At 38.7% G+C, this 26,587-nt stretch overlaps 2 protein-coding genes across 3 annotated transcripts in view; both read left to right on the top strand.

Annotated features, from left to right (window-relative positions):
• LOC135169738 (uncharacterized) overlaps positions 1-26,587 on the top strand; it is a 154,014-nt gene that overhangs the window by 7,732 nt on the left and 119,695 nt on the right. The gene's annotated exons all lie outside the window — the stretch shown is intronic.
• Positions 9,559-12,883, top strand: LOC135169447 (uncharacterized). The gene is made up of 6 exons (XM_064134486.1): positions 9,559-9,966; positions 10,059-10,274; positions 10,981-11,154; positions 11,262-11,456; positions 11,700-12,142; positions 12,374-12,883. The coding sequence occupies exons 1-6, from the start codon at positions 9,708-9,710 to the stop codon at positions 12,722-12,724; spliced, it is 1,638 nt and encodes a 545-aa protein (XP_063990556.1). The 5' UTR covers positions 9,559-9,707; the 3' UTR covers positions 12,725-12,883.

Below are 26,587 nucleotides of genomic sequence, written 5' to 3'. Positions count from 1 at the left end.
TCGACTGCAGCATTCATTGGAATATTCTCATGTTCCCATCACCAAAGTATCAGGCGCATACTCCAAATGAAATTGAGCGCCCCAAGAGCTATGAAATAGCAATCTCCAGGTATCAAATTGATAATCATTAACGGGAGTCAGTTAGTCGCTGAAGGTAGTCGATAGCTTCTCATCAATCAGCACGATTTGTGTTCCTTTGTAACACTGGGAAATGTTTCCTTTGAATTTGCTTCACATAAGCGTATCCTCTTATTTTATTTTGTGATTTTTCCATCGTATCAGGGTTCTTAATATCTTCTTCTCTCCTCTTCCTCTGCCTGACTGGCTTGATATTCATGGAGGGAGCTCCATCAGGCATTAATGAAAATGCAGGTGGAAGTTTTGGGAGAGTTATAATCCTAATCGGAATCTTTCCTTATCTTCGTTAGAACTTGGCAGCAAGTCAGACCATTACTAAGCATGCTCCATCGATCACAAGCTGCAGTATCCATTGCAATATTTTCATGTTGCAATCACGATAGCATCAAGTAGATACTTGAACAGAAATTAAACATCAACAAGGCAGTTGAATAATATAAATTTTATCACCATTAACACTAGCGATCAATGAATCGCTCAACAATAGTCCAGAAAACGATTTGTTCTTCTCCGTGTGACTGGATGCCACTTGACTTGAATTTACTTAGCAGTAGAAAAATCATAGGTAAGACAGAAAATCCATGAACACTAACTCAACTGTGTCAGCTCTACACGCACATACCCATAGACTTGGTTTCATAGTTCAACACAAATAAGCTTAGAGACAAAGGAAAACATTTCGTCTTGTGGGCTTTTAAAAGTACGAGGACTCTTGTCCTCTTCTTCTTACTTTCCTTTTTCCATCTTTCTCTCTCACTTGGTCTGATTCGCTTGACATTCATAAGAAGCAAATTTATTCCCAGCCACTGTAACGTCAACGTCTCTCCCTCCTATCGCTTTTTTTCTGCTCTCTACCCCTTACTTTGTACCTTTCGCCCTCGTTTTATCCTCGACGTGTTTTTACGGCTCGTACACGTAATGACGCTGTGCTGTGGAAAGTCGGACAGGAGAAAAAAAAAAGACTATGATAGGGGCGTGAACTTCCACTAACGGTGGAAGCTGAACGGAACCGGTCAAGTATGGCATCATTAACAAAACATCCTCATCGCTCGAATCCTCGGAATTTCCGCTTTCATTCTTCGAGAGAACTCTTCATTTCTCTCATATATTTATGTTAGAACTCTTAGGGGGAAGTCTTATTATTCAGGAGATGAATTCGTTGGTGTGGTTTCTTTTGCTCTTGATTCTCCATTTTTTAAATTTTATGGAAAAGTACATTTGGCAAAATATTCTTCTGCAATTTTCAATGACAGTTGATTGGCTCGATGGGAAGACATAATTGGTTTCGTCAATTTTTTTCTATCAAGAATGAAAGACTGGGTGTCAATTGGCGCAGTTGCAATTGCTTTCTCGGTTTTACCTAATTGAGTCAGAATATTAACGAGGGGTCAGGCGTAATGCCCCCCCGGGATCTTCAAAATTATCGGATGATGTTCCATAGTTTTGTTGGGTAGCAACGGGAGTGATAAGTTCTGTAGCTTGAAAATCCCATGAGCTCCGAGAGAGAAAGTTTTGCCAACTATCCTATTAATTTTGAAGGCTAGGAGATACTCCGTTATGTTCGGATTTTCATTATGATTTTGAATAATCCATGCATATGCATCAGGATTGTTGCTTTTCACTTTTGCCTCGTTGAATATTGAGTATGTGATAATTTATCAGTCGAATTCTCTGGTACATAATAACATTCGTTAAATGACTTTCAATTTTGTCTCTACTGTTAGTTTGTATTCTGAATGTTGGATCAGTTACATCAGGTTCGAGAAATTAGAAATATTTGGATCCGTGAAGAAATAGCAAGGAGAGCTACACTAAGAGAATAATTTCCTACAATGTAGAAGCCCATTTAGCCGAAAGAAGTAAATTATTTGCAACGACTTAAATCCCAGCATACACACACTCGTAGAGAAATCTCGTTAAAAGGCGGTGAAAATGACGGTAGGGGTCCTGAACTATCAACGTCTGATGAAAAATCGATTTCCCGAGCGATGACAATAGCCAACGTTATCGGCAAAGTAATGAAAAGATAAGGCAGGAGAAAAGAAAAACATTCACAATTGACGTGTTTCTGGAGTACAGAATATCCACAGATTCCCTAGAAGTTATTATCCACTTACGTAGCCATCCAACTAAAAAATATGCGTTGTGACACACGGGTCGACGATTATATGGGCCACCAGATACATATAGAAAAAAACCGTAGAGTACTATTGAAGCCCGTAAAATGGTTTGTAACCGTAAAAATTCTTCAAAGCCCAGTGCAAAAAGTTTCCGCAGCTGTACGCACATATACGTGTGCATTGCACATTGTTGCCCAACAAGGAGAGGAGAAAAGAGTAGGGAAATAAAAACTTGCACTGTTGAAATAACTTCTGTGTTGAATTACGGACTGAGTGCGACGAAGGGGAGAGCGGAAAAATTAGCAAGGGTGCAAAAAAGAATATTTCAAAAAATAGTACACAATAATGTTTGGTGGATATGTCGTAAAACTATTGAAGGCTCGTTTTTTTTTCTTTTCATTTTTCATGGGAAACAAGTGCACCGGGTATATAAGTTTTTCATACCGGTTGAATAATTTCATTCAGTCATCACATCTACTGGAAGGCCCATTACTTCACTGTGGAAATTTATGGGTAACAGGGAAGCTTTTGTGAGTGGATTCAGAAACAGTGGATTCTGAATTCTACAGACGATGAAACAAAAATCCAAGTTCATTCCCCTGACCGGTGGCGGCAAAAAAAAGTTTCTCGCGTTTCTCTCATGTCTGGGGGATTTGTTGGAAAATCTGGAAATCGTTTATCGATTTCCAGACTTTCTGGTAATTAGTCATCAATTATTATCAACCACCTCCGCTCATCCCATTATTACGATTACACCTTCTCTCCACTTCGAGTTACATTAAGAGCTATTTCCAATTACCAACCAAATACTTAATTTACAGGCAATTAGCTGTGGTCGGTATTTGACATATGCAAGAGTAGAATATTCCTGTGACAATTACACTGAGAGCAATGTGCGCATGATGTTACAGAAATCATTTCTCAAATCGATTATTCTTTTATACTGTAAAAATTACAATCCACCAGTGACAGTTAATATTTTCATAAGAAACCATTGACTTTTCTTACTGTAAGATATTTGAGAGAGGACAGGAGATTCTGCCTTGTGCCAACAAATTAAAATAATTCCTCATTTCCACTTGAATATTTTTCGAACGAAAATTCGATAAAACTCAAGCGAATGCAACTCAAATGGATATCATTGTGCCTAGAAACGACAGAGGCATTCAATGGAGATGAGGATCTACTATTGCGCGTGTGAACACTATCGGACTTTATCGACGCGTTCACTGTGGCTCCTAAATCCACCGGGAATTCGGTTCAGATGTGCTATGTGCACCACTTTTTGGCTGTTCTCGCATAGGACATCTACCCCTCGCTCTCGTCAATCGACGGAATAGTCGGGCTGAAATTTCCATTTCAAATTTCCCGCGTACCTCCATTGCAGGGGTTCATTGAAATTGTGGATAGGCACCAGGAAGTGGTCGTCCGTTGCTCGTCTCGGAAAATTTTTATTTCATTTTCAAAACATCTGACGATTCGTGTCAGAGTTTAAAATTCAATTATTCTTGATAACACAAATATTTATGAAAATTGGAAGCCAGAAAAAACACCCCCACCCGCAGATAGCATCCCATTGTCGTGTAATTGGCAGATAATTCGCTGGATATCTAGTAGAAAAAGCATTGCTGCAAAAAAATCTAGAAGAATGCTTGTCCCGTGGAAAACAATGGAGTGACGTGTGGAGCGAAAAACTAACGAGGCTAGAGAAAAACTCACACTTGATAGACAACGACGTGAACGTTCATTATCTTTGACACGTACAATATTGTTGGATTTTATTTCATGCTTGAAAATGCAGCATTCGCTATGTCAGGACTTCCTTATTTAACAATTGAATGGGAAATAAATTTTCAAAAGCGCGTCCGATTCATTGAATCAATCGGAAAGTTGATGGAATTACCAACAATGTCTGCTAACAAATAGCGCCTCCCTGCGTAGTATATGTGACAGCAGAATTTTCCTCGTTATTCAAACTCTCTCTTTTCAAATGCTGATATTTTTTCCGATAACAAGTACTGCGTTGTATTATATCCGAACGCTCAATAGTTTTTATATGCATTTTAATGACTGTTGGCTGTCTATGAAGAATTATCTTTCGTGTCTGTTTGAAATTCTGATTTTTCCCTCGAATTTTCAAAAAATCTATCGCCTCTTTCTCATTGAGCACTGAATTTCCACTCCCCCAGCTTCCCCTGTTCCCTTATTTCGTTGTCAATGATGCGTCTACACACACATCTTCATCTCGGTCACGATTACATTGTTAGGACGAGAGTACATTGTTCGAGCGGTGACGCGAGAGTTGCCTCAGGCCGACCAATCAGTGCTTGCAGTGGCCGTAGTGCTATCAAAGATTCCAGGCCTCTGTTACACCTATGCATACACCAGCATAGAATCCAACTGCTATCACTAGTCGGCTTGTGCTCGTCTCATTCTATCCAATGAACTGCGATTTCACCTCTTTGTAGAATAGGGTGTGGTAGAAGGTGGTGAATGCCAACTGAAGTATGTCTGTATGGCAATAGTGTGACTCTGGAGAAATTCTGATAGAATCAGAAAGACACTTGGAATATCGGTCACGTCATTCTCTCAGCTCCTCATTTGTTGGTAATGCTCCCGTAAAAAAAAAATGGAATTGAAAGAAAATAATGAAGACAGTCATTGTGGAATGGAGTTTGATTGTAGCACGAGAGTCTTTTACTTCGAATTCTCGGTTAACTGATTGTCGTACAGAATTAATGATCCGGTTGTCATTAAAACTTCATGTTTGAGCTTCTGTCGTTTTCTTGGGCACAATCGATTTGATCCGCTCATCGTATTATCATTGTGACAGGCGAGGGCTCTGTTTCCGGAGGGATTACTTGCATTTTATCACCTGACGTTGCTCCTCGATCGGATTAGAATCGTCTGACGACAGAGGGATTTCCGGAGATTCATGGAATGGAGGGGATAACTTATTTTAACTAAGGCCTGTAATTATGAGGAGCGCCATGTTTAGAGGTTCGCTTAGGGCACACCTACTCACGAGCATTATCTTTGAGGAAAAGCTACGGTCAAATTGCGGCGAGGCCATAAATACAAAATCCAATAATGCTACATCTGTCTGAGTTTATAATTGCTGGAGGAGAATTTTCATCTGATTTATATCTTGGAATTGAATGTGATTACGAATTTAACTCGAGACCTGGGTTGTCAGTGGAGGAGTCAACTGATGGAAACATGAACTTGGTTAATGATATTCACTTAACTTTTCATTTTTTCTCTCACATTTCTGCGATAATACTTTTAATTATTTTAATTACGGTGACGGCCGGAAGACAGTTTTAATTTTGACATATGTTCGGGAGAGGAGTTTTTAAGAATAGTTGAAAAGTAAAAATCAGACGATTCTTGGGAGGACTTTGGTCTGATCTTTCGTAGAGAAGCATATTTCCGGGCTTTTGGAGGGGAGGTGGCTCGACATTTGAAACTAAAACCCAGGGGCTCGAGAGCGATATCCCTCCCCTGAACTCGGGCTTCATCATTGTTCGTCTTGAAAGTAAGTTTACGTGCGGATGTTAGACGGGAAGCCCTAGGAGAAGACAACAAAAAAACCTTAGGGCGGGGTTGTATTGCAGACTGAGAGAAGGGATCGTAGCTAGACAGGAGAAATGAAGTGGGATATTTTCATAACTCACAGCCCTGGAAGGGTAAAGGGGAGAAAGAGAGAAAATCCCGGGGAGAAAAAAGTGAAGAAATGTCGAGGAATGGCTGGCAGTTTTCAGAGTCGAGACACGCTTTCGTGAAATGGCTCGGGGATACTCTTCCTCGCTTCGAGTATGTCCTGGGCTACCTTTGCACTCTCGATTGTCGTCAAGATGTCGATCCATACAAGTGGACTTACATTCTCTCGCCACTCTATAACGTGCAGGGATAGAAACGTCACGTTGAGTTATATCGAATCATGTACTTGTTGAACTCACTTCTTTCCGCTTTTGTCCGTCTCCCCTAGGTCGCTCGTGTAACTGGCTAATTTAGGGTCATGAATTTTATTGGAGGAGTGTATCGAGGGCGTTCTACTGGGAATTTCTGAATGATTCGTATAATTCGAGTGGAATTTCCTCTCTAGAAAATTGATCGGAAATATTTAGTCTCCGCAAATTTCAATACTTCACATTATCCATAAAAAGAATGATGACTTGATATTTTTTTTTACTGATGACTGTCATTTAAGTCACTACTAAAGGGAATTTCATCCGATGAAAAGTGGAAAATCGTAGTTTCGTGATTTTCTTCATTTTTTCCCAGTTGGCATTGAATTGAAAATTTTCCCTTTCACATGGCGACACAGCCACCGCATACTTGCTCCCCAAATCTTCACGTATATATCAATGTGATAGAATAGTAGATTCCTCCAGCACCCCGTAATTCTTTCTCGAAGGAACCATTGGAATTTCCGTAATTCCACTCTGTGTTGTTCACACGTTCGCTCTACGTGCTTGTGACCGTTTTCTCGAATGAAGTTGCTTGCTGCTCCCATTCTAACCGAGGTTCGCTAACACGAGAGGTGGGTAAAGAAGCTTGGGCGAGAGAGAGAGACACAGAGGGAGAAAAAAAAATAAAAATAAAAGATAAGCGGACCGTTGAAAGTTTTATCCAATCGTGAAATGACAATTGCAGTGTAAAAATAGAAAGTTGGAGGGGATGTGTTTTTCCTGGTGATTTTGTGGTGAAACTTCGGAAGGAAAGGAATTTCATAGTTTCCGTCAGTTTCGCCATTTTCATTTCTCCAGGAGAACAGCGGATGGATAAAAACCTTTGAGGAAATCCTGAATGCTTCACCCCAGGTAGGAAATGCCAATGTCCACGAAACGGGCCAGGTCTGGCACGAGACTGGCTTGCCAGATCTGGGCCACCAAGCTTGGCCCGAGGCATGGCCAGACCGGCAAAGAGCATGGCTTGCCAGGCTTGGGTCACTAAGCTTGGCCCGTGGTATGGCCAGACTGGCAAAGAGCACGGTTTGCCGGGCTTGGGCAACCACGCTTGACCCGAGGTATGGCCAGACTGGTAAAGAGCATGGCTTGCCAGGCTTGGGTCACCAAGCTTGCCCCGAGACATGGCCAGGCAGACAAGGGGCATGGTTTGCCAGGCTTGGGTCCCATATGGAACAGCATTCCAAAAATTGAATTCTCATGGGGAATGTTTTTGCAAACTCCCCATTGCAGACACCTAACAACCATGAGAGGAGTTCATGAGATTCCAGGTGAATTCATTTATTTGGGAATCGCCTCGGGACTCAGAAAAATAATTTCAACTCAAATTTATCGAGAAAACGACATTTCTCTTCTGGTTCATATTGACGGTATGCAGGTATACCGGAATGCTAAGAAGGAAATTTGGCCAATTTCAATAAAAATACAGCATCCAAATTACACTACCAAACCCTTTGCTGCCGCGATTTATTGTGGGGATGGGAAACCATTATCAGCCACAGAATTCATGACTGATTTTGTTGAAGAGGCCAATGAACTCCAAGAAAATGGTTTGCGCATTGATGACAAGGTTTTTGAGGTGAAAATTGTAGCAATAGTGGCTGATTCGCCAGCTCGAGCATTCATTTGCTGCCACAAAGCTCCTGGAGCCTTCTATGCCTGTGGAAGGTGTTTCACCAAGGGCATTACAGTAGGTTGTGGAAGACGAGGAAAACGCATATATCCAGTGACCAATGCAAATTTACGCACTAAAGTATCCTACGAGACGCGAGTTCAACCAGAACATCATTATGAAGGTTCTGTGTCCCCGCTGCTCTCTTTGGATAGATTCGATCTGACAAAACAAGTGCCATTAGATTTAATGCATTTATTCTATTCTGGTAATATGAAATGGCTGCTGGATAAATGGCTAACGAGAAGTTCAGCCCAGAGGATCAAATTAGCTGATGTTCGTCGGCTTGATGGTATTATGAGGTCATTAAAAGCCGATATCCCTATTGAATTTCAAAGGAAAGAATTTGATGTGAATAATATCTCAAGATGGAAAGCATCACAATTCAAGTTTTTCCTTAATTATTGTGGTATCGTCGTGTTACAAGATTTCTTACCGAAACCTTTACGTTGTCATTTCTCATTATTTGTCTTTGCTAGCAGAATTTTAAACAGTAAGGAATTCGTTAAGGATTTGAGTGAATATGCTGGATCTCTGCTAAAAATTTGTTTCGAGACGTTACCTGATGTTTATAATGATGAAGGGGCTCAAGTTCTCAGTTGGCATAGTATCATCCACGTTGCTAATGATGCCCAATACTTTAAAATTCCTCTGAATGAGCTCTCAGCGTTTTGGGGAGAGAGTTACATTGGTTTATTTAAAAAACTCGTTCATTCTTCGATAAAACCACTCACACAAATTATCAACAGACTAACTGAGATGGAGTCTGGAGGAACCATGGTAATTAATCAGAAACACATACTGAGTGATTGGGTTATCGCGAGAAAGCCTACAACGATGATAATTGATGGGGAAATTCATTTAACATCAAATATGATCAACATCAATGGTCTAACCTTGACGACAAGTCATCCAAATAACGTGGTACTCCTAGATATTGAGAAAGTTTTCGTAATTTCACAAATTCTCGTTAAATCAGGAAAATCCAAAATTTGTGATGATCTTACTGGTATATATATTTTCGGACACCAGGAAAGTAGTAGGGAAGAGGCGTTTAGTTATCCAGACTTTTCCAGTCGAGTAGGAATATTCTACATTAAGTCCTGGGCAGCTGAAATGACATGTAAGAAGGCACACAAAATTAAACACAAATGTGCTTTATTAAATGTAACTGGACGACAATACGCCATATCCCTCCTCCACTAGAAAATAACGTAAAAATTGTTCGCATTGTGAAATGCAGTTTTTTTTTGGTAAGAGGGTATATGAATGAGGGTATATGTTTTAGTTGAACTCGTGATTAAAATTGTGGAAGAAACAAACAATTTTATGTTTTAAATCAACAATCGACATGAAAATCCGATCATCGAGGTCGTTAGAAAATTTCAATAGTGGAGTCGTTACATGCAAGTGGGACATAAATCGGTTAGATCTGGCGTCCGTGTACATAACCTTTCATAATTGCTCGTATCATCCGTTTATCGGGCTTTTTGTCTCAAATTCGGATTTCACCAACTAAGTTGACGGTAAATTACAAGAAGTGAGAATTTAATGTGAATTAAATGTGTGTTAAGTGTTTGACAGATATTTGTGATATAATCGTTTTGAAGGAATAGTGGCGCTAAAAAAGAAGCATCAGTGGGGTGATGACAAAAAACCGTTCAAAACACATGGAAATAGAAACGCAATTTTTTCTGTTAAATAATAAGCTATATGCATCATTCTGCAAAGTTATCAGTTTATATGAAACTACTCGAAAACACCAGGTTCAATTGTACGAATCGTGATTTTTTTTCATAACCTAAAATGTCGGAAACCTCACATCCATCTCGCGATCCAAAAAATCTCAGCGAACCATTCGCAGTCATCGAATTTCTCGAGAAAAACGAAAAAGGGCTACCATGCATTGATTTGGTGCCGAAAAAATGGTTTAATAGTGCAGAAGAAGACACCTGTAAATTCCCACCGACAACTGAATATCATCTACTTGACGACTACTTGGAAAAATTGCACTCGCCCAAGGACTCTTGGCAAAGTTATCCATTTTGCTTCATCACCGGAGCAGGTACAAAAATTGAAATGACTCCACTTATAACTTGATGAATTGCTCGATGGGTTCATTTCAATATTAAAGGATCATATGTTGATTGTGTTCAGCTGATTTGGATCAGGGTCGCAGAAGATTAAAAAAGGCCCAAGTAACTCTCAACTGTGAGACAACCGATGGTGAAAATGATCGAAAGGGGGGGAGGTCCGAAACTTCCTCGAAAGCAAAAATTTCAGCAAAACCCTTAACTGCATCAAAGTCTCAACTAAACAACATCTTTAGTACTAAAATCCCGATTCCACCTAGAAATCAAACTCCAAAGTCTGGTAAGTCCTGTTAATATGAAGTAAAAGTCAATTATCAACAATTATAACCACTCTTAACCCCAATTATTCATCCCCAATTTATTCAACTCTCGTATTTAACATCAAAAGACCCATCGTTCCCTAAATTGGGAATTAGATTGACCGAATTTTTGAAATCTTTTACAAAATAAATATTAATTATGTATCTGTGCAGTCATTACATGTGTATTTGTCTCGAAACATCGTTTTAAGAGAGAATCGCATTGAATGATTTTATAAGAAAATTTTTATTATGTTGTGGTCGAAAAATATTAGGTTATTTTTTTTTATTGCAATTCTTTACTCATCAAAAAATTGAGTCGCTAACAGAAATCACTACGTGCGAACAAGATAAAGTGGAAAATTTATGATTTACACTTGATATGATTGTTTATACATAAAAGCATTGGAATGTTGAGGGGACGAGAAACGTTCCATTTTTCCCCACCATCTCTTATGTAGGAAAGCATTATAATTCTGTTGTGAAGAGGTAAATCAAAGTGAACATCTACGGAAAATGGTAAAATTTTGATAGAAACCTTTTTTGTAGGAGCGATAGGTTCTACAAAAAAAATATTTTTTCAAATGCATGCATTCTTTCCCCACTTTGAAATAGCTATAAAAAACAAAGGCTGGAGACAACTTACGTTGTGTTACTACTTCACTACAAACTTGTAAAATTTCGTAGGTATACAAGCAAAACCAAAGACAAGATTTCAAAGCATTTACCAGAGTGGATCTGACTCTGAAGACGAAAATCATGATTGTCTTATAGCTAATCCTGAGGAGATTCGAGCCTCAAAGGCTCAAAATAATTCTGGCTTTTTGCAAATGTCGAGTAAATCGCGATCTGTACCAACAGGTAATAAATCAATTTTGAGGTAATATGGGACTGTAGCACGTAATTCTAAGTTCGTGTTAATTAAATGATCCGGTCAGGGATAAATCATCATTTTCAATAATTTCCAGGTGCATGTTTATCATTTAAACAGCGGTCAAGGAAGAATATTACTTTGCTTAAAGACGTCGAAACTGATGAATCTGAGAGCAATGATTCCTCCGATGGAATTCTGCAGTCACCTACAAAATCGATGGACTCAGCGAGAAATACAAGAAAAGAACTTCATTTGACACCTCCTTCACCACTAGTCCATAACGCTTCAGGTAAAATCGGCTCGGATATTCCATGACCAATCATCGGCCAAGTTCCTCCCGCATGAAAAAATTTATATTTATAAATATTTGAAAATGGTCCAATTTATATTTTGAACATTCTTTACAAAATTCGGAACTTATATAGAATTAGATTATATTATATATTTTTGGTGGGGGCTTGGGTAGTTTTTTTTTCATCTGATGCTGCTACCCATCAATTTATATCGTTTGGTCCTCCTTTAATTTCATAAGGTAACCGAAAAAGGCGTGCATCGTCTACTACACGCGCTGAAGACGGATTGAATTCGATTGTGAGCCCAGGAACTCCAAAAACTTCACGATCAATGATGGTACCCCCTGCTAAGATGCCAAAAATGCTGGGACCACAAAACCAGTTGTCATCTAGTCATTATGCTGATAATGAACGTCGAATCCTGAACTCCCTTCGAGATTACTTTGATCAGCAATTAGATGAAAAGCTCGAAAATTTAAGACGCAGGATGGCTTACGATTTAAAGCAGTCTATGAATGAGCTCAAGACCACAATCATTGGCACTAATCTAGCCCCAGCTTCTGGTCCTAGCTTGCTTGAAATACAGAAGCAGATGTCTACGCCACTACTATTTGAAATGGATGATAAGTTCCAGGAATACGAAGCGATATTGACAACGGACCCAAATCTCGTAGAAACACTGGTAATATATCTGAAATTGATCGTTTTTCTTCTTTTTTATGTAAAATCAATAAATTGGGCGGTGACACATGCACTGGGTTCGTTTTCTGGTGATGAAAAAATCTTTCATCACCGGGACTCAAGTCTACGTCACTGGAACGCTTTGGTTATAGAACCAACCCGCTGGCGATGAGCCCAAAGATGTCTTCTCATGTTCATAAATTCAAAAAAATTTCCCTTCTTTTATTTTTAGCGATTATTCATGAGAGTTTTGATAAGCAATAAAAAAGAGATGAAAATATGTGTTTCCACTATCCTATCTGCGGTTCTGAGGAAGACAGTGTCACTGCACTATTCTGGTTACGGAAAGGAAGCTGGCGGAAAGAAAAAGAAAAATTTTTATAACACTACAGTATGCAAAGTACTGATTGATGTGATAATTGAGGTAATAGGATCCAGCACTGATGAGAAGAAGATAATGTCAGAAGTAAGTACTTGGTTGTCACGTTCTGGCGATCGAGAGGGTGGGCGTAAGGAACGACAACGCGGGTCAAGTCATCATAACGAGAATAATTCAGTTTGTTCCTTTGATACCAATCGATAATACTTCATTTTTCCGGGATAAATGGAATTGTAAAATCACTGTGTTAATATGACTCCATTAGTTCATTTTCGTAATTGTATTAGTTGTGATATTCTTGATAAAAGGTACGATTAATAGGAAAAGTTTATATTATCAATATATTTTTATCGCGAGGCGTTTCATTGGGCAGAATATATATTAATATATGAATATTGTTTAGTATTCGGCTGTCATTGAAGTATTAATTATATTTATTATATTTCTCCTGGCGAGGTCGGAAATCCAGAAGATGGAAATAACAATTGGAAAATGTGATGTATCTTAGCATAATAAAGTATTTTCTATGTCATTTCCTCATAAGTTAGATCACGGGAATAAATATCCGTTGTTGGTTCAGGGATTAAATATTATGTCCAAAAGTTTAAAGGGAAAAATAATAAGTGGATTTTTAATTTTTAAGAAAAATTCTAATGAAAGTAATTTCAGCCATTGAGAGCTGTTTTCAGTATTTGGTGATTCAAGTCAAATAATATTTATAAGGTTGAAGTTTCACAATCGGACTGCGTCCATATTCCCCAAAGATTTCAAATTTAAGGGTTGAAATTAATTAGTTATATGTAATCCTATCCAAGACTTTTTTATATTTCTAAGTTTGTTTGAAAGAGTGAATATAATAAGCAATATTATATAGAACTAGCACACAATCAATGCAACTAAATATCATTCTGTGTTCCGGAGTTGCAGATGGAGAAGACATTATTGTAAAAAAAGGACGTCTTTCCGAGATGAAAAAATAATTCTTATCAGGATAATTCGTATCAGCAATTGTCTATGGATATAAGAATTAATTCTTATCATCCATAGCGGAATAAATTATCCATAATATTGCTATTATAATGACTGTTTTCATGCTTGAATTGAAGCACGATAATTTATCAATTCTAAACTACTAATTTAAAAAATAACATTGGTGCGTTATTTTGTTGGATATTTTGTTAATACAATCTTCGAATTCTGAAGACTGACTGCTAATATTATTAGATTGTAAGAGAGAGTTTATTAAGACTTAATATGGTATGTCGTATTAAATTTCGGATTCAAATGATCTACGTAGATTATTTATTTTAAAAGCGGATGAAAATAATCCACAAAAGATTTTTCTACAATTTATACCTGCAATCATTTTTTTGAGTTTTCATATTCTGTTCGCGGAAAAATCTCATAGTTGTGATTATCTTTCATGAAAATTGGAGATACAAACACTGCATATCTTTAACTGTTCAACCAAAATCGGATGAAAACATGTACTATGTCGATAGGAGGAAAAAAGTTTTTGATTGGCTGAGTTTTTTTGTCAATAGATTTAATAAATTTAAATATAAGTTTTGTCACATAATAAAACTGTTTTCTGTATAATGTTGAAGGTAATAAATACATGTCTGCTTATCAGATATACCGTTCATATATTTATTGGTGATTCTGAACCCAATACAGGCAACGGTTGGAGCCTGGCCACAGCTCTGGTCGTAAATCTGGGCCAATTTCGGGCCGAATGGTCAGCCCAGAATGCGGCCAAAGTTCGGCAATAGGTCTGGGCCAATTTCGGGCCGAATGGTAAGCCCAGAGTGCGGCCAAAGTTCGGCAACAGGCCTGGGCCAATTTCGGGCCGAATGGTAAGCCCAGAGTGCGGCCAAAGTACGGCGACCGAAGTCTGGCCAAAGTTCGGTCCCAGGCCTGGCCCCGTGTTATCATCCCAGGGTCTAGCCAAGTTCGGCGCGAGTTTGGCTGGAGCCCGGGTGCCGAGCTACGGCAGCTCGGCGGCCGTGCTTGTACCAAGGTTGGCCCATTCGTTTTTTCCTACCTGGGACGCTAACACAGACGGGGGGACTTTTTTTTTTTTACAGTTGCCAGAAAGTGTTCTTCAAACGTTTGAAATAAAAATATATGTGAGTGTACTTATTTCTGGATGAAATGGCTTTGCAAGATCCGTTATGCAATTTAATAATTTCCTATCTATGTGAGGAGATGTTGAAGCGATAACAGTTTGTCGCAGAAATAAATTCAATCATTATTTCAATTGAATGGAGAGAATAATTCTCATGATGAGATGAACGAACACAGAGGATTAATTAAGTTACCGAAAAATGCCATTTTTTTTCTCAATTTAATTTATTTTCTTTTGAAAAAACATGACGACATTTTCAACTCTATTTTCCTTGTACCGCTCGCGGTTCCGATGTTTCTAAATTTCTGATGACCACGCAAAATCGTTTTTCCCTTTGTATGGATGTGAAAAAAAAAATTGAGCTACAAGGAACGTTAATCGATCGGTAAAACGGATCCCATGAGAGGTAAAACCGCAGCACTGGTTTTTGCGGTTGTCCCGAACTTCAGGATGCGGTTATTTGAACATCCAATCGATCAGTTTGGAGGTCGCTCTTTGTCTTCAGTGCCCTAGGGGTATGTTATCGAAGATACTGCTATATAAATTTAAAATCCAATCGTAAGTGCTGCTTCTTTCTCCATTCAATCATATTATTACGGAATGGCACTCAGTGGACTTTGGCTGCTCCGAGTTTTTCCAATCATCACTGGGATTGGAGAGATATTGATGTTTCGGATGAATTCTACCTTCTATTTTTCTGGAGTGTGATATTTCCACAACATTACTTGCATTTCATTGCATATTCTCTAAAAAATATTCTAGTGAAAAAAAACCTAGAATTTGATTTATTATCCGATTATCGAGAATTTTCCTTCCATTTCCTGTTGCGCGAAGCGTTGACGTACCACGCTGAAATAAAGTCCGTTTTCTAGCAAAACCTTTAGTAGCAACGAGGCGTTAATTTTTCAACGGCACAAGCAGCTCCCATAGTGTTTATATTTAAGCTCCTAGTTACACTACTCCTTTTTTTTTCCTCCTCAACTCTCATCGATCCGACGACGCTGCTTTTGACCCTCTTGACCAAGAGCGGCTTTCAACAGCCCATCACCTCGAATCGCGAGTCATTCGCCCGGAAGTTATTTCCAAGGCATTGAACGAGAAAAGATATGGAGAACGGACGTAAACTCCTAACCCAGGCAAAATTGTTTTGCGAATGAGCCGTAAGAATGCGTTGAGTGTGAGATAAAAGTCTGAGCGATTGCTGAAGTACCGTCATTGAATGGTACGGGCTGGGTAACCGTAAACTGTTGAAAATCGTAGGAGTACCTTCAGTACAAGACATTTACTGTGAATCGTTTGAATGAAGCAAAATACTGCAACACGGTGACAACTATTAAGTGTCAGTGTCTATTGTTCTGGGTAGAGACTCACAGAGCAAACGAGTGACAATCACATTCATCTCCTTCACACTTTTTTCAAGTCAATTCGTAACGTCTTTCATTTCTACGCGTTTCTCTTTTTGTCTGTGAAATTCCTCTATTTCAAGGGCTTCTTCCGATAAAAAAAAACATGAAATGACTCCACTAATTTCTCAATTATTCATAGATTATATTTTGGATAATCTGTTGTGACATTACAACGATGAATCGCCCTCAGCTGACTTGTGAATTATTCTGCTCTACTTTGATAATGTAACTAGAATAAATTACACCGTGTTTGAGTATGTTTTTGCCTGACAATCACGAATCACCGTTGTCTCGTAGCAATGAAATTAAAACCATTCTGTCGTATCCACTGGCATGGTATACATATAGCTAACTAGGCCCTGCGAGAGGGATGAAATTAAGTGAATTTATCTTACTTCCAGTGCCGCAATAATCAGACGTAGTTAGTCTCGGTCGGGAATCGTGTTTCAGACGTAGCTCGGATATATGCCAGGGGTCTCTTTCATTCTCTTGATCCAACTGCGCTTACTGGGGTGGGGTGAAGTGTGCCAGGTAAGCGGTAATAACGTGGAACAAAAAGAGGGTGAGGTGTACGTGGAGGAATGGTTGTCGTTATTTTTCATGCGCCATCGCGTTTTTCAAGTATGTTTGAGATTAAATATTGAGGAGTTGGGGGTCTTGTTCGTGAGAAAACTTCGTGGATATGATATCGAAGAAGACCTACCATATACTTGTCAATTGTCTGTCTGAGAAAGGGAGAAACAGACAGGAAAATAGAAATATACAAGGAGGGAAAAATTAATGAATTTATTTTGGAATGACCGCAAAACTGGGTTACCAGTTTAATTAAAATTTTCGAATCCCTCGAGACAAAAATTATGGATTAAAAAAAAATGGGTCATTTTATCTGTCAATCGGATAAAATTGGATATTTATTTAGACGACAACCCCCTGAGCCGCACCTAGCTACGAAGTGTACGTATCGACTTGAATCAAACTTAGCGACTGCCATCTCCTCTTGACAAGATTACAAATTGTACCGACAATGCGGAAAAGGCTCGTTTTAATTAAAAATTTGCAGAATTGGATGGAGAACCTCACGTTGAAATTGTGTTAATGAAACTGTACTCTCAGTCCAACATTTCTGTGGTTTTATTCCAATTTTAAATAGTTTTAATTGAGTTTTTTTCTCCCGAGTTCATTTAAGTTTCCGAGAATTAATCCGAACTCCATTTTCTCTTCATCTGCGAAAAAACTTGGCTGGCTCTTCATTTGGAAATTTTTTTTTGAAAAATTTTATGGGCTATTTTGATGGAATACAATTTATGGTAACTATTATCCAAAAATTTCATCGTCTATTTCATTTTCTTGTTTCTGAGGATTTTTCCGGAGTTTTTCTTTCTGTATGTGCGGCTCGGGAGTGGATAAAGAAAGTTTTTCACGAATTAATGGCGTGATAGATCAGTCTCATTGACAAATGTGATGAGAAGATGACGCCTCAACAGCCCAGCTAAACTCTAAATTTAAAAGCCGCCCCATTGATCGATAACACTGAGACTTCTCCTTCGAGAGTCATCTATCATGCCCCCTTGAGTGTATTATTTCGAGAATAGAATATGAACGAACTACACTGAGACCAGACTAGTCGAAAAAACAGTTGAACGAATGAACCCCATTGCATTCTAGACAATATTCCGAGAGTTGTGTGAGTGCGGCAATTCTTCGAGGGAGAATCCTCCCCATGATTCCGTGTTCCAGTTGGTGCTGAGGTTACCAAGGTTACCCATTTCTCATCCTGAAATAGAACGAGGATTCAGTAAATTGAATGCGGTGGAAACGAAATTACGAAATCGTATGGAGCTCCACACGGTTGATGCAATCTCTTCGATTCTTTATGCATCAGGAAGAATGGGAAAAATTTCCACTGGTTTAGGATTCTGAAGACGAGCGTTTCAAAGAGAGAATAACGGGATGATCTTTCTCATTTTTCAGGGACATTTTTGAGTACTGCTAACTTGTGTCTAGAATTTTTGCCATTCTGTCAAAGTAGTTTTCTATCTCATTCAATCTATTCAATATACATATTATGAGGGATCGCCAGCTGATGGTATTGATGATTTAACAAGTAAAACAATCACACGTTCATAAGAAATTCTGTCCAGTGTAAGGACAGCAGCTGCAAGAACTGAGAATTTACTGTGTGGAAGGAAGGTGTACGTGACCTCGTCCTAAGCTTCAAGGAAAGCACTAGTTTCGACAGTTGGTGTATTCAATCTTGTGGTAACCTACCGCAGTATTTGCTATCCCTTTGACAGTTGTTCTGAACTCATAATCACTCTAGTTTCCTCGTCAAAGGACCGTTGTTCCATGTATCTGACGGAATTATAATTGCCGTGGTGGTACTGGCAGAGTGTAGAATTGTCATACACATTATTTGGACATTGACAAATCCCTATTTTAATCAAAATCAATGGTAACTCAATTTGGATTCAATGATATTTATTATTATTAATCACCAAGCCATTTTCACTCTTAAAAATAACGAGAAAAATTAATTACAACAATCGGAATATTCCGTCGAATCGGCCGGCCGTCTTTATTGCGAATATTTTTCACTCTGAATGGCACAAAAGAATGCGAATACGTCCGCGTATAACTCCAATTGATGAAAACCAATAATTTTCAAAGTGCCTGAGCATCATTCTTCAAGACAGCTTGGCGCAGGTGGTTAAATCTCTCAAGTAACGTACCAAGGGCTCCAGGTTTGACGCCAGTTGGGCACACGGTGGGATTCCCTCGTAAAACTAGGATCAGTCGTCTGAATGATTTCTATTGAGAAGTTGGAGAGGAACCGGAGACGAATTAAAAAGCAGAATCTCTGGGAGTGATAGGGAAAAGTATTAAAGTATTCCAAGATGAGATGAAGCGCTTTCAATGACACAGAATCCCAGATCATTTCAGTCGCGAGAGGGTGCATTGGAAATGGCCGGAAAAACAAGGGCGTCTTAATTTATCGTGAGAATTTACGATACAGTTGTTCAAGGGATGTTTAGCTGCACTTAATCTGTTCGTGGTGTATTCAGCTCCGCCCCCTTCATCCCCATCTTACAATCGAGCTATAGCTATACTCAAGTCGTTTCCACCAGTCTTCATATACCCCCTCCCCCGTAGGGGTATTGGGGTGAGCTGGCTTCGGAATTAAATGGACCATGTCCTTGACTATCATCCACCCGTCGTACTTCCACCAACAATGAGATTCGCCCTTTCATCCTTTCACCCCTTCAGCTCCTTTTTGCTGATATTCTCATCGCCTTGTACAATCCCACTACTTGGCTCTCTCTCTCTCTTTTTCGTACTTTGTCGTTCGCTTGTACTGCGGCACAATACTCCATCACCCAGACTTTTTCCACTCGTTCCAGTGCCACGTGCAAGACTGGAGAGGCACTGCTCCCACTCATTTGTACGACACGATGCGTTTCCCTGTTCCTGTGGATGAATATGAATGCATGTCTAGCCTATTCTCTTCTTATTTACGTTGGTGAAGGGCGAGGGGGAGGGGGAGGGGTATGAGTTCATTTTTCATCTGTGCTTTCATTCTTTAACGCCTGGTCAACGCCACATCGTGTGTTGGAAATTTTCAATTGAAATTATGTGGAGGGTGGAAAAAATATGGAAAATTACAAAATTCGTATGATTGAAGGAAACTTTTTCGTGCATTAATGTAAAAAAAAATTCTCCAAAAGTCGGAACATCGATAGCGATAAAATCAAAACCATTCGTTATGTAACCGATTGAGTTGATAGGAGAGGGGAACTATGCAGACGCGATAATCCTTCTAACAATACGTCGAGGAATGTTTCGACAGGGCTCCTCGCATGTTTTCCTTTCTTTGTATTTTTTTTTCTTTTCCTCCAGAAGTGCGGAGTTTTCTCCCCTAGATCCTCGGCACGCACAAGCACCCTTCTCAGGCTGACGCACTTGGGATGAAAAATAATATAAGCAGTTCGTGCAGACGAAGGGCTGCTCCCCTCACTCTGTTTCGTGATACTATTGACGATCCTTTCAACTAGAAATTTGCTTCCAAACTCTTTTACGTTCTTCATTTAGATTAAGTAAAGTTTCTTCCTGAAAGATTCGCACACGCAATTCCATGTAATTCGTTGATTTATTCGAGAGATCATTCCTGTCTTCGGAGAATCTTTGATAAAATTTTCTCAAGATTATTTCGAATAACTTTTCGGCCTTTGACCGAAACCTACACTTGAAAATAAATTTTCTTCTCGTAATTTTGTGGGGGACACTTAAATTCACATCAGCTGGAAAAACTCATGTATATGGTTCTAGAATATCTGTGACATGAAAGGTGGTCCCGTGGGATTTCTCATATTCCCTGTCGGAAACTCGGCTGGAGTTGGGGAAACATTGCATGAGTCTGCGTTTGATGAATCCATGAAAGCCACTGACATGAAATGAAACAGACCCTTGCAAGAAGTTTATCATACTGTGTTTAAAGTTTACTGTTTAATAATTCCTGCATATAGTTCAATATTCTCCTTTGCGAACAAATATTTAGTAATTTCCAAATTATTAGTCAAAACCGCAAAAGGATCTGAGAATTTTGAATCTCTTTATTATTTTTAATATCGACAGGATTGGATAGAAATAGATTTGACGCTGGGAAATATAGCCACTGCTCGTTTCCGATGTAATTACCCTGAATCATTAACTGTGATTTATTTTCATGAAGTCAATTTACTCACATATTCTTCCCCCCCGAAACAAAGATAACTCGAGTAATGGATATTTGATGGCGAAAAGAAACTCCTCCATTGAGGATAATAGAGTATATTTCTATAGAAAAACTCCAACTAAATGGCCTTCACGGTAGATAATTGGGAGCTGCCCAAAATAAAGTTGATTTCGGTTGATTGTAGCGTTGATTGAAATGACTATAAACAGACTTTATTTCAATGACCTCAAGTGTCACGCAACACATCATTTTGTTGGGAAAATTTTTCAAGGCAAAGTAAAACGGAAATTGCCAGTTCTGTTTGAATTTTCTTCTGAATTTTCACATCTAAATGGAGGAAAATTTTCTATGACATCATGTGCTCATTATTTCGTAATTTCGTCAAAATTAGTATATTATAATTAACCTTTATTGTAAGTTGGAGTAATGTTATTTTGATAAAACAAATTTTCCTCTATTTTTTTCCAAGATATTCCAGTCAGATATTTTTCTACGCGAGTCGAAATAGAAATGAGGAACTGATGGCTCATGACACACCTTTACAGAATGTTAGAATAATTTTTATCAAAAATTTCCTCTCGTGCAAGATGAATACCAAATAGCAGTGAAAAATTCACGCTTGATACTTTCAAATAAATATCTATAAAAAAATGCTTGAGCCTTTCCATCGCGATACTTCTCCCTCTCGATATTCGTATGCTATCGCGATTTGTTTGGCCTTATATTCATGTTCCTCGAAATTTATCTTTGATATAATTCCTTGGAGGGCCGATGCAATCGATCCACTGGCAGGGCCAGAGGGGCCGGGAGGGTGATCGCAATTCGATTGGTCGATTCGACCTCCAATGTATCTTCGTAAATTCGTAGTTCTTCACTACCATCGGCCTCGCGAGGTTTAACGTACCAGCCATAAATTCCGTCAAACGTTGTAAGCGGGCGTGTTTACGAGTCCCAACCACGCGCAAAAATACATTCGCACTGGGATACGACTGGGCTCGTGATAACTCATTTTTTACTCTTCCGTTTTCAAGAGTTCTTCAGTTTTCATATATGTTATAGGGACGTGTATCGACCATATTTAACACCTACCACACTACGAGAGATAAATGACGACCGCTTTTGACGGCCGTTGCGTCAGGTGCACTTTTATAGAAAAACTGAGAGCCCGGGGAGGCTTTATTTACCACTGTTTCTCAGAGGGATGATATTAAGTTAAAGATACGATTGATAACAATAAGAATATATATTTTAAAAAATTAATTTCCATTAACTGATGTCATTGAAAATAACAATATAATAAAGGTGAACAGGAATAAAAAGTCTCCCAGTGCGATTGGTCCTGTGAATATGGTTAGGTTTTAAAGCTCGAGTCAGTCCGGCCAATGATTCGGCCTGAAGGCTTGGCAAGCCATGTCTGTGCCAATCTTGGCTCCTTTCCCGAAAATCCTCTCCCCACCTGCATACGTACATTATTCGTGAATAAAAATATTGCAGTCGCTTTCCATTGCAGTAAATTCTTTAGAGTCCATTACGAAATGTCTGCATCAAGATGGCTTTTACCTACTTTCACCGGATCCTTAATGCAAGCACAGCATGATGGCTTGGCTCAAGCAAGGAATGACATATGCGCACTTATTCATGGCATACCTTTCATATTATAACCCTCGCGGAAAATACTTTGGAGAATTACTAACAACGATAATCAATAAATTTGACCTAGATTGTTATTCTGGTATTTTTAATTATTCAATTAATTTATTTCGATCATCTTCTTGTCTAACTTGGCGGGAAGCAATACCAAAGTCCTTATTTTTATTTATTTGAAAATTGGAAAATTTTTATTAGAACTCGATGGATCCACATTTATTCAGTATCTTCTCGATAATTTTTTCGCAGTTTTATTTCTCGTACACAATTATAATGGAGGGTTAAATCGACAAGTCGGTGGGTGGTGTAGATTTTCTCACTGGGTGAATTGAATCAGTGGTATGCGGGTTACCGGATGCTTGAATTTGGTTTCCCGCTGGCTGCGTTTCAAGCCTCAAGCAGTTTCTCCTTGCGTCTCACTTCAATTGCACTATTTCAAGTTTTCACGTATGCCAAGCACGTAGAAATTCGCGCTTGCCCGCGTTCTTTATTGGTGAGACTCTTTCAGTTTCTGAGGTAAAGGGATGCGTCTCTGTAGTCCTTTTTTCCCCACTTGCTATCTCAATCTGGTGTAGTGGTTTTTATATTTCTCCACGGGCTCGAGTGCTTTTATTCCTCGAGAGTGATTAGCCTCTGGGGATTTTTAATCATGTGAATTGTTAATTGAATGCATTCTTCGATTTTTAGAAATTAACACTTGGTCACAATTTGATTGTTGAGAGAAGTATTAATCCACTGAGAATGTAGGGTGATTGTAATAATGGGAGCTGTGATGTCAGTGACATTGTGTGGTTGGGGTGCACCTCGTCCTGGTACACTGGGATATAAGCGGAATGAAGACTTAGGGGGAAGTCTTAGTGTCAATCTAGCTACGCACTGAAGCCCGCTTTGAGACTCATGCACTAACTCCCCGTGACAGTTTCAGTCCAACTGTAATTCCCAAAGACGTGAATTGTAATTTGTTTGGTAGAGTTCGCTGGCAACTTCATATCGTTGCGAAATTCAGTTAGTATCTGAGGCTCTTTCTAGGGAGATGGACTTCACCCGAAGGAAGATTCATTTTGGCATTCATTGACAGAGGGAAAAGTTTGGGGTAAATATTGATGAATATATAGAGGAGGGGCTTCGAGGAGGAATACAGGAGAGGGCTGCGGTGAGGGTAGACAAAGAGATGAAAACTTGGATCAAAATTATGATATTTCTCAAATGTAATTCCACGGTTTACGATTTGTTTGATTAAAAAAGTTGGTTGTTAATCTAAAAATTATCCTCTTGTGCTGATCGGTCCCAAATGGTATTTTTTTCTCAACGTGTTGGAGACAAGTCGCGGGGAGGCATCAGGGGAAATTTTGAAGAACATATTAATAATGTTAAAATAAAGGGTTTAGGAGAATTATTTTATTTCCGGGCATTCAATTGTTACAGTGAATTTTCTTGAAATTGCGTGAGTTTTCGTCGAGGGACTCGATATTTTCCCCGACCCCCAGATGCATCAGCTCATAACATGGCCTCAAGAACCTCCACTTTTTGCTTTCTTTTGCCATAATGTTTTATGTTATGTGTGCATGAGCTTTGCCCTCGTGCTGTGCTAATATACTGGGGGAGCCCTTACTCCCTTTACACCGATAACTCTCCCAACCGAGAGTTTAGAGTGGCTTGAAATATGTCTAGCCATAAAACCAAAAGAAAAATATTTTCCCTCGTGCTTTTGCACATTGAAATTTTCTCCAGTAATGATAATATTTTGAATGTACGGATAAAATATACGAATTGACGATATGAACGAGTTTTGCATTAATAAAATCGATAAATTTCCACTTGGCAACGTGATACGCTCTTTCGATCGCAGAAATACTCGAAGAAAAAAAATTTCGATTAATTTTGCAGTTTGACACGTATCTGATAATTCTTCTCCCTTCGTATTTTGGTAAAATAATCGAGTGGAGGGGTGGAATAAGATCAACCGAACCAACAGGAGGGGTAACTTTTTTTGATAAATATCTCTGGAGTCGGGAAAGATGGGGGAATTTTATCTATGGAAATCCTACTACTGCCTTTGAATTCTAAGAGATTCAAGATAGTTGACTCATTATCTTTTTCCTGGTTACAATACCAATTTAATAATTTATTTTTAATTGTTAAAAAAAAATTTCTGTTCAATTTATTTCATTTTTGTCCGGAGTTTCCCAGGAAAAATTTTGAAAAAATGTCAGTGGTCTTATTTCTTCAGTAAATAGACAAACAAATTTTTTCTTTGAGTATTTCTCCCTCTTCCAAGCTCTTGTTACACGAGATTGAGATAAATCAGGGCTCTGCATGGCTAGCAATTCCCGTCGTATTCATATAATTCCCGTAATTGCCGATCAAATCATGCATGCCTTAAAAAAGCCTTTACGAAAGTGCAACCGCGAGTATTCATCGAAGTAAGTCTCCATTTATGTCTCATTCAGTGGAGTTGACAAGCTTCAAGTTATGAGGACAATTCATCACGTTGAAGTTCACATCACGATAATTTTAATTCCGGGGAAAATTCACCTCCAATTTCTCGACGGAGAAATTGTAGATAAATCAATGTGTAAGCGCCGCTAGAAAACAAACATGAGGATTTATCAATCGTCATTTCCGGATAAATGTCCAGTCCAATTTCAGTTTCTACCGACCTTTGCAAACATTCTATCATCGAGGTGGGTTGTACGTCCAATATTCGTTCACAGCAAATACTCAAAACAGTTTAAGAGTTTACTTACAGGAGGAGAAACTCACGTACGACCTAGATATTCTCAGAGGATGAAATTATAATATCGAGAGGTTTTAAAGGGATTATCGTGACAGAAACTTTCCCGGAAATGCGTTCTCAACTCCATGAAAATTGATAATAATTTTTTTTGTCACTCCATATGGAGAAATAAAATCTCCATGCCATTTTTTTGCATCGATAACTATTAACAACTCGCCTGAATAATCAGAATGGCTCTTCGATAACACTTAGCTTGCAAGTTCTAAAGAAAGTTTCTATGCACCGGTGGAAATTAATATTTTTTCAAGGGATGAATGAGTCTTTCCACATCCCCAGATATTCTTCATCCACTGAAGGAGAAAAAACTGAGGATGAAAATTAAATTCACTCTGCACATTGTAATATCCTCCAATTATACTCCATACAATGAACTGCGGAGGAAAAGTTCTGTAACGAGTAATAACAATTGATTCATTCTGGCCCATTGGAAACCAATAATACTCCCATTGTTTTTTTTTCACAATGTCTATTGAAAATTCTCGCATCCGGGCAACGATTCTATGAATATTCCTAATTATTCTGATACTATGTACACTCCTCTTGAGAAAAACAATCCAACCGTTTGTGGAAATATTGGATAATGGAACAGTGAATTAAATTAAATTTAATCAGATGAATCTGAATTAAATTAAAAGTGAATCCTGCAGCGAAAGATGTTTCATTAATTAATTACACATCAGTAGGACTGAATAATTATCAAATGCAACTTTAAGATCTCTCATAAACTTTCAGAATAATAACTTGAATTTTATTTTGAAAAATATTTTTGACACGGAGTCCGATGGTCTTGTCTGAGTTCTTCTCCACCTCTTGATGTCTGTGATTATTTGACTTCTGGAGACGTAAACTGCGACCCGCCTCACAATGAGCATAATTAATCACGCTCACAATTAATACTCATCATCCTCGCAATTGCGATAATCCAACCAAGTTCGAAGATTTCTCCCCCTTTGCCGTAAAGTTCTAATGAATCAAATGCTCAGCAGCCGCATTATCTAGTGCGTTCATCACCAAGCATAATCCTTCGTTCTCCAATGATACCTGGATTGTGTCGATGTTAAAATCATTCCTTTGACAATCCAATTTACTGGAGTTGGCACAGCAATTCACTCGATTCACCTGTCACGTTTCATTCCTCTTTGTTAGGAACAAGCGAACAGAGTAGAACGAGTATCGAGTGAATAGTAGCGTCGAGTGTGTATCTGGAGATTCAAGTGCTCCAACCTGAGGAACAATCTGTTGATAAACGAGAATGGCCGTAGCCTTTTTTCACTGGCTAAATCAAAGTATTTGCGAAACGCAAAACTATTTTTAAACAGCTTATTAATTCCCACAAACATTCGCTGAAATTGTTCATTCA

This window comes from Diachasmimorpha longicaudata, chromosome 15 (assembly GCF_034640455.1).
Source record: "Diachasmimorpha longicaudata isolate KC_UGA_2023 chromosome 15, iyDiaLong2, whole genome shotgun sequence".
NCBI lineage: Eukaryota > Metazoa > Arthropoda > Insecta > Hymenoptera > Braconidae > Diachasmimorpha > Diachasmimorpha longicaudata.
Note: the sequence above shows the minus strand (reverse complement) of the source record. Positions and strands in the feature narration are given on the sequence as shown.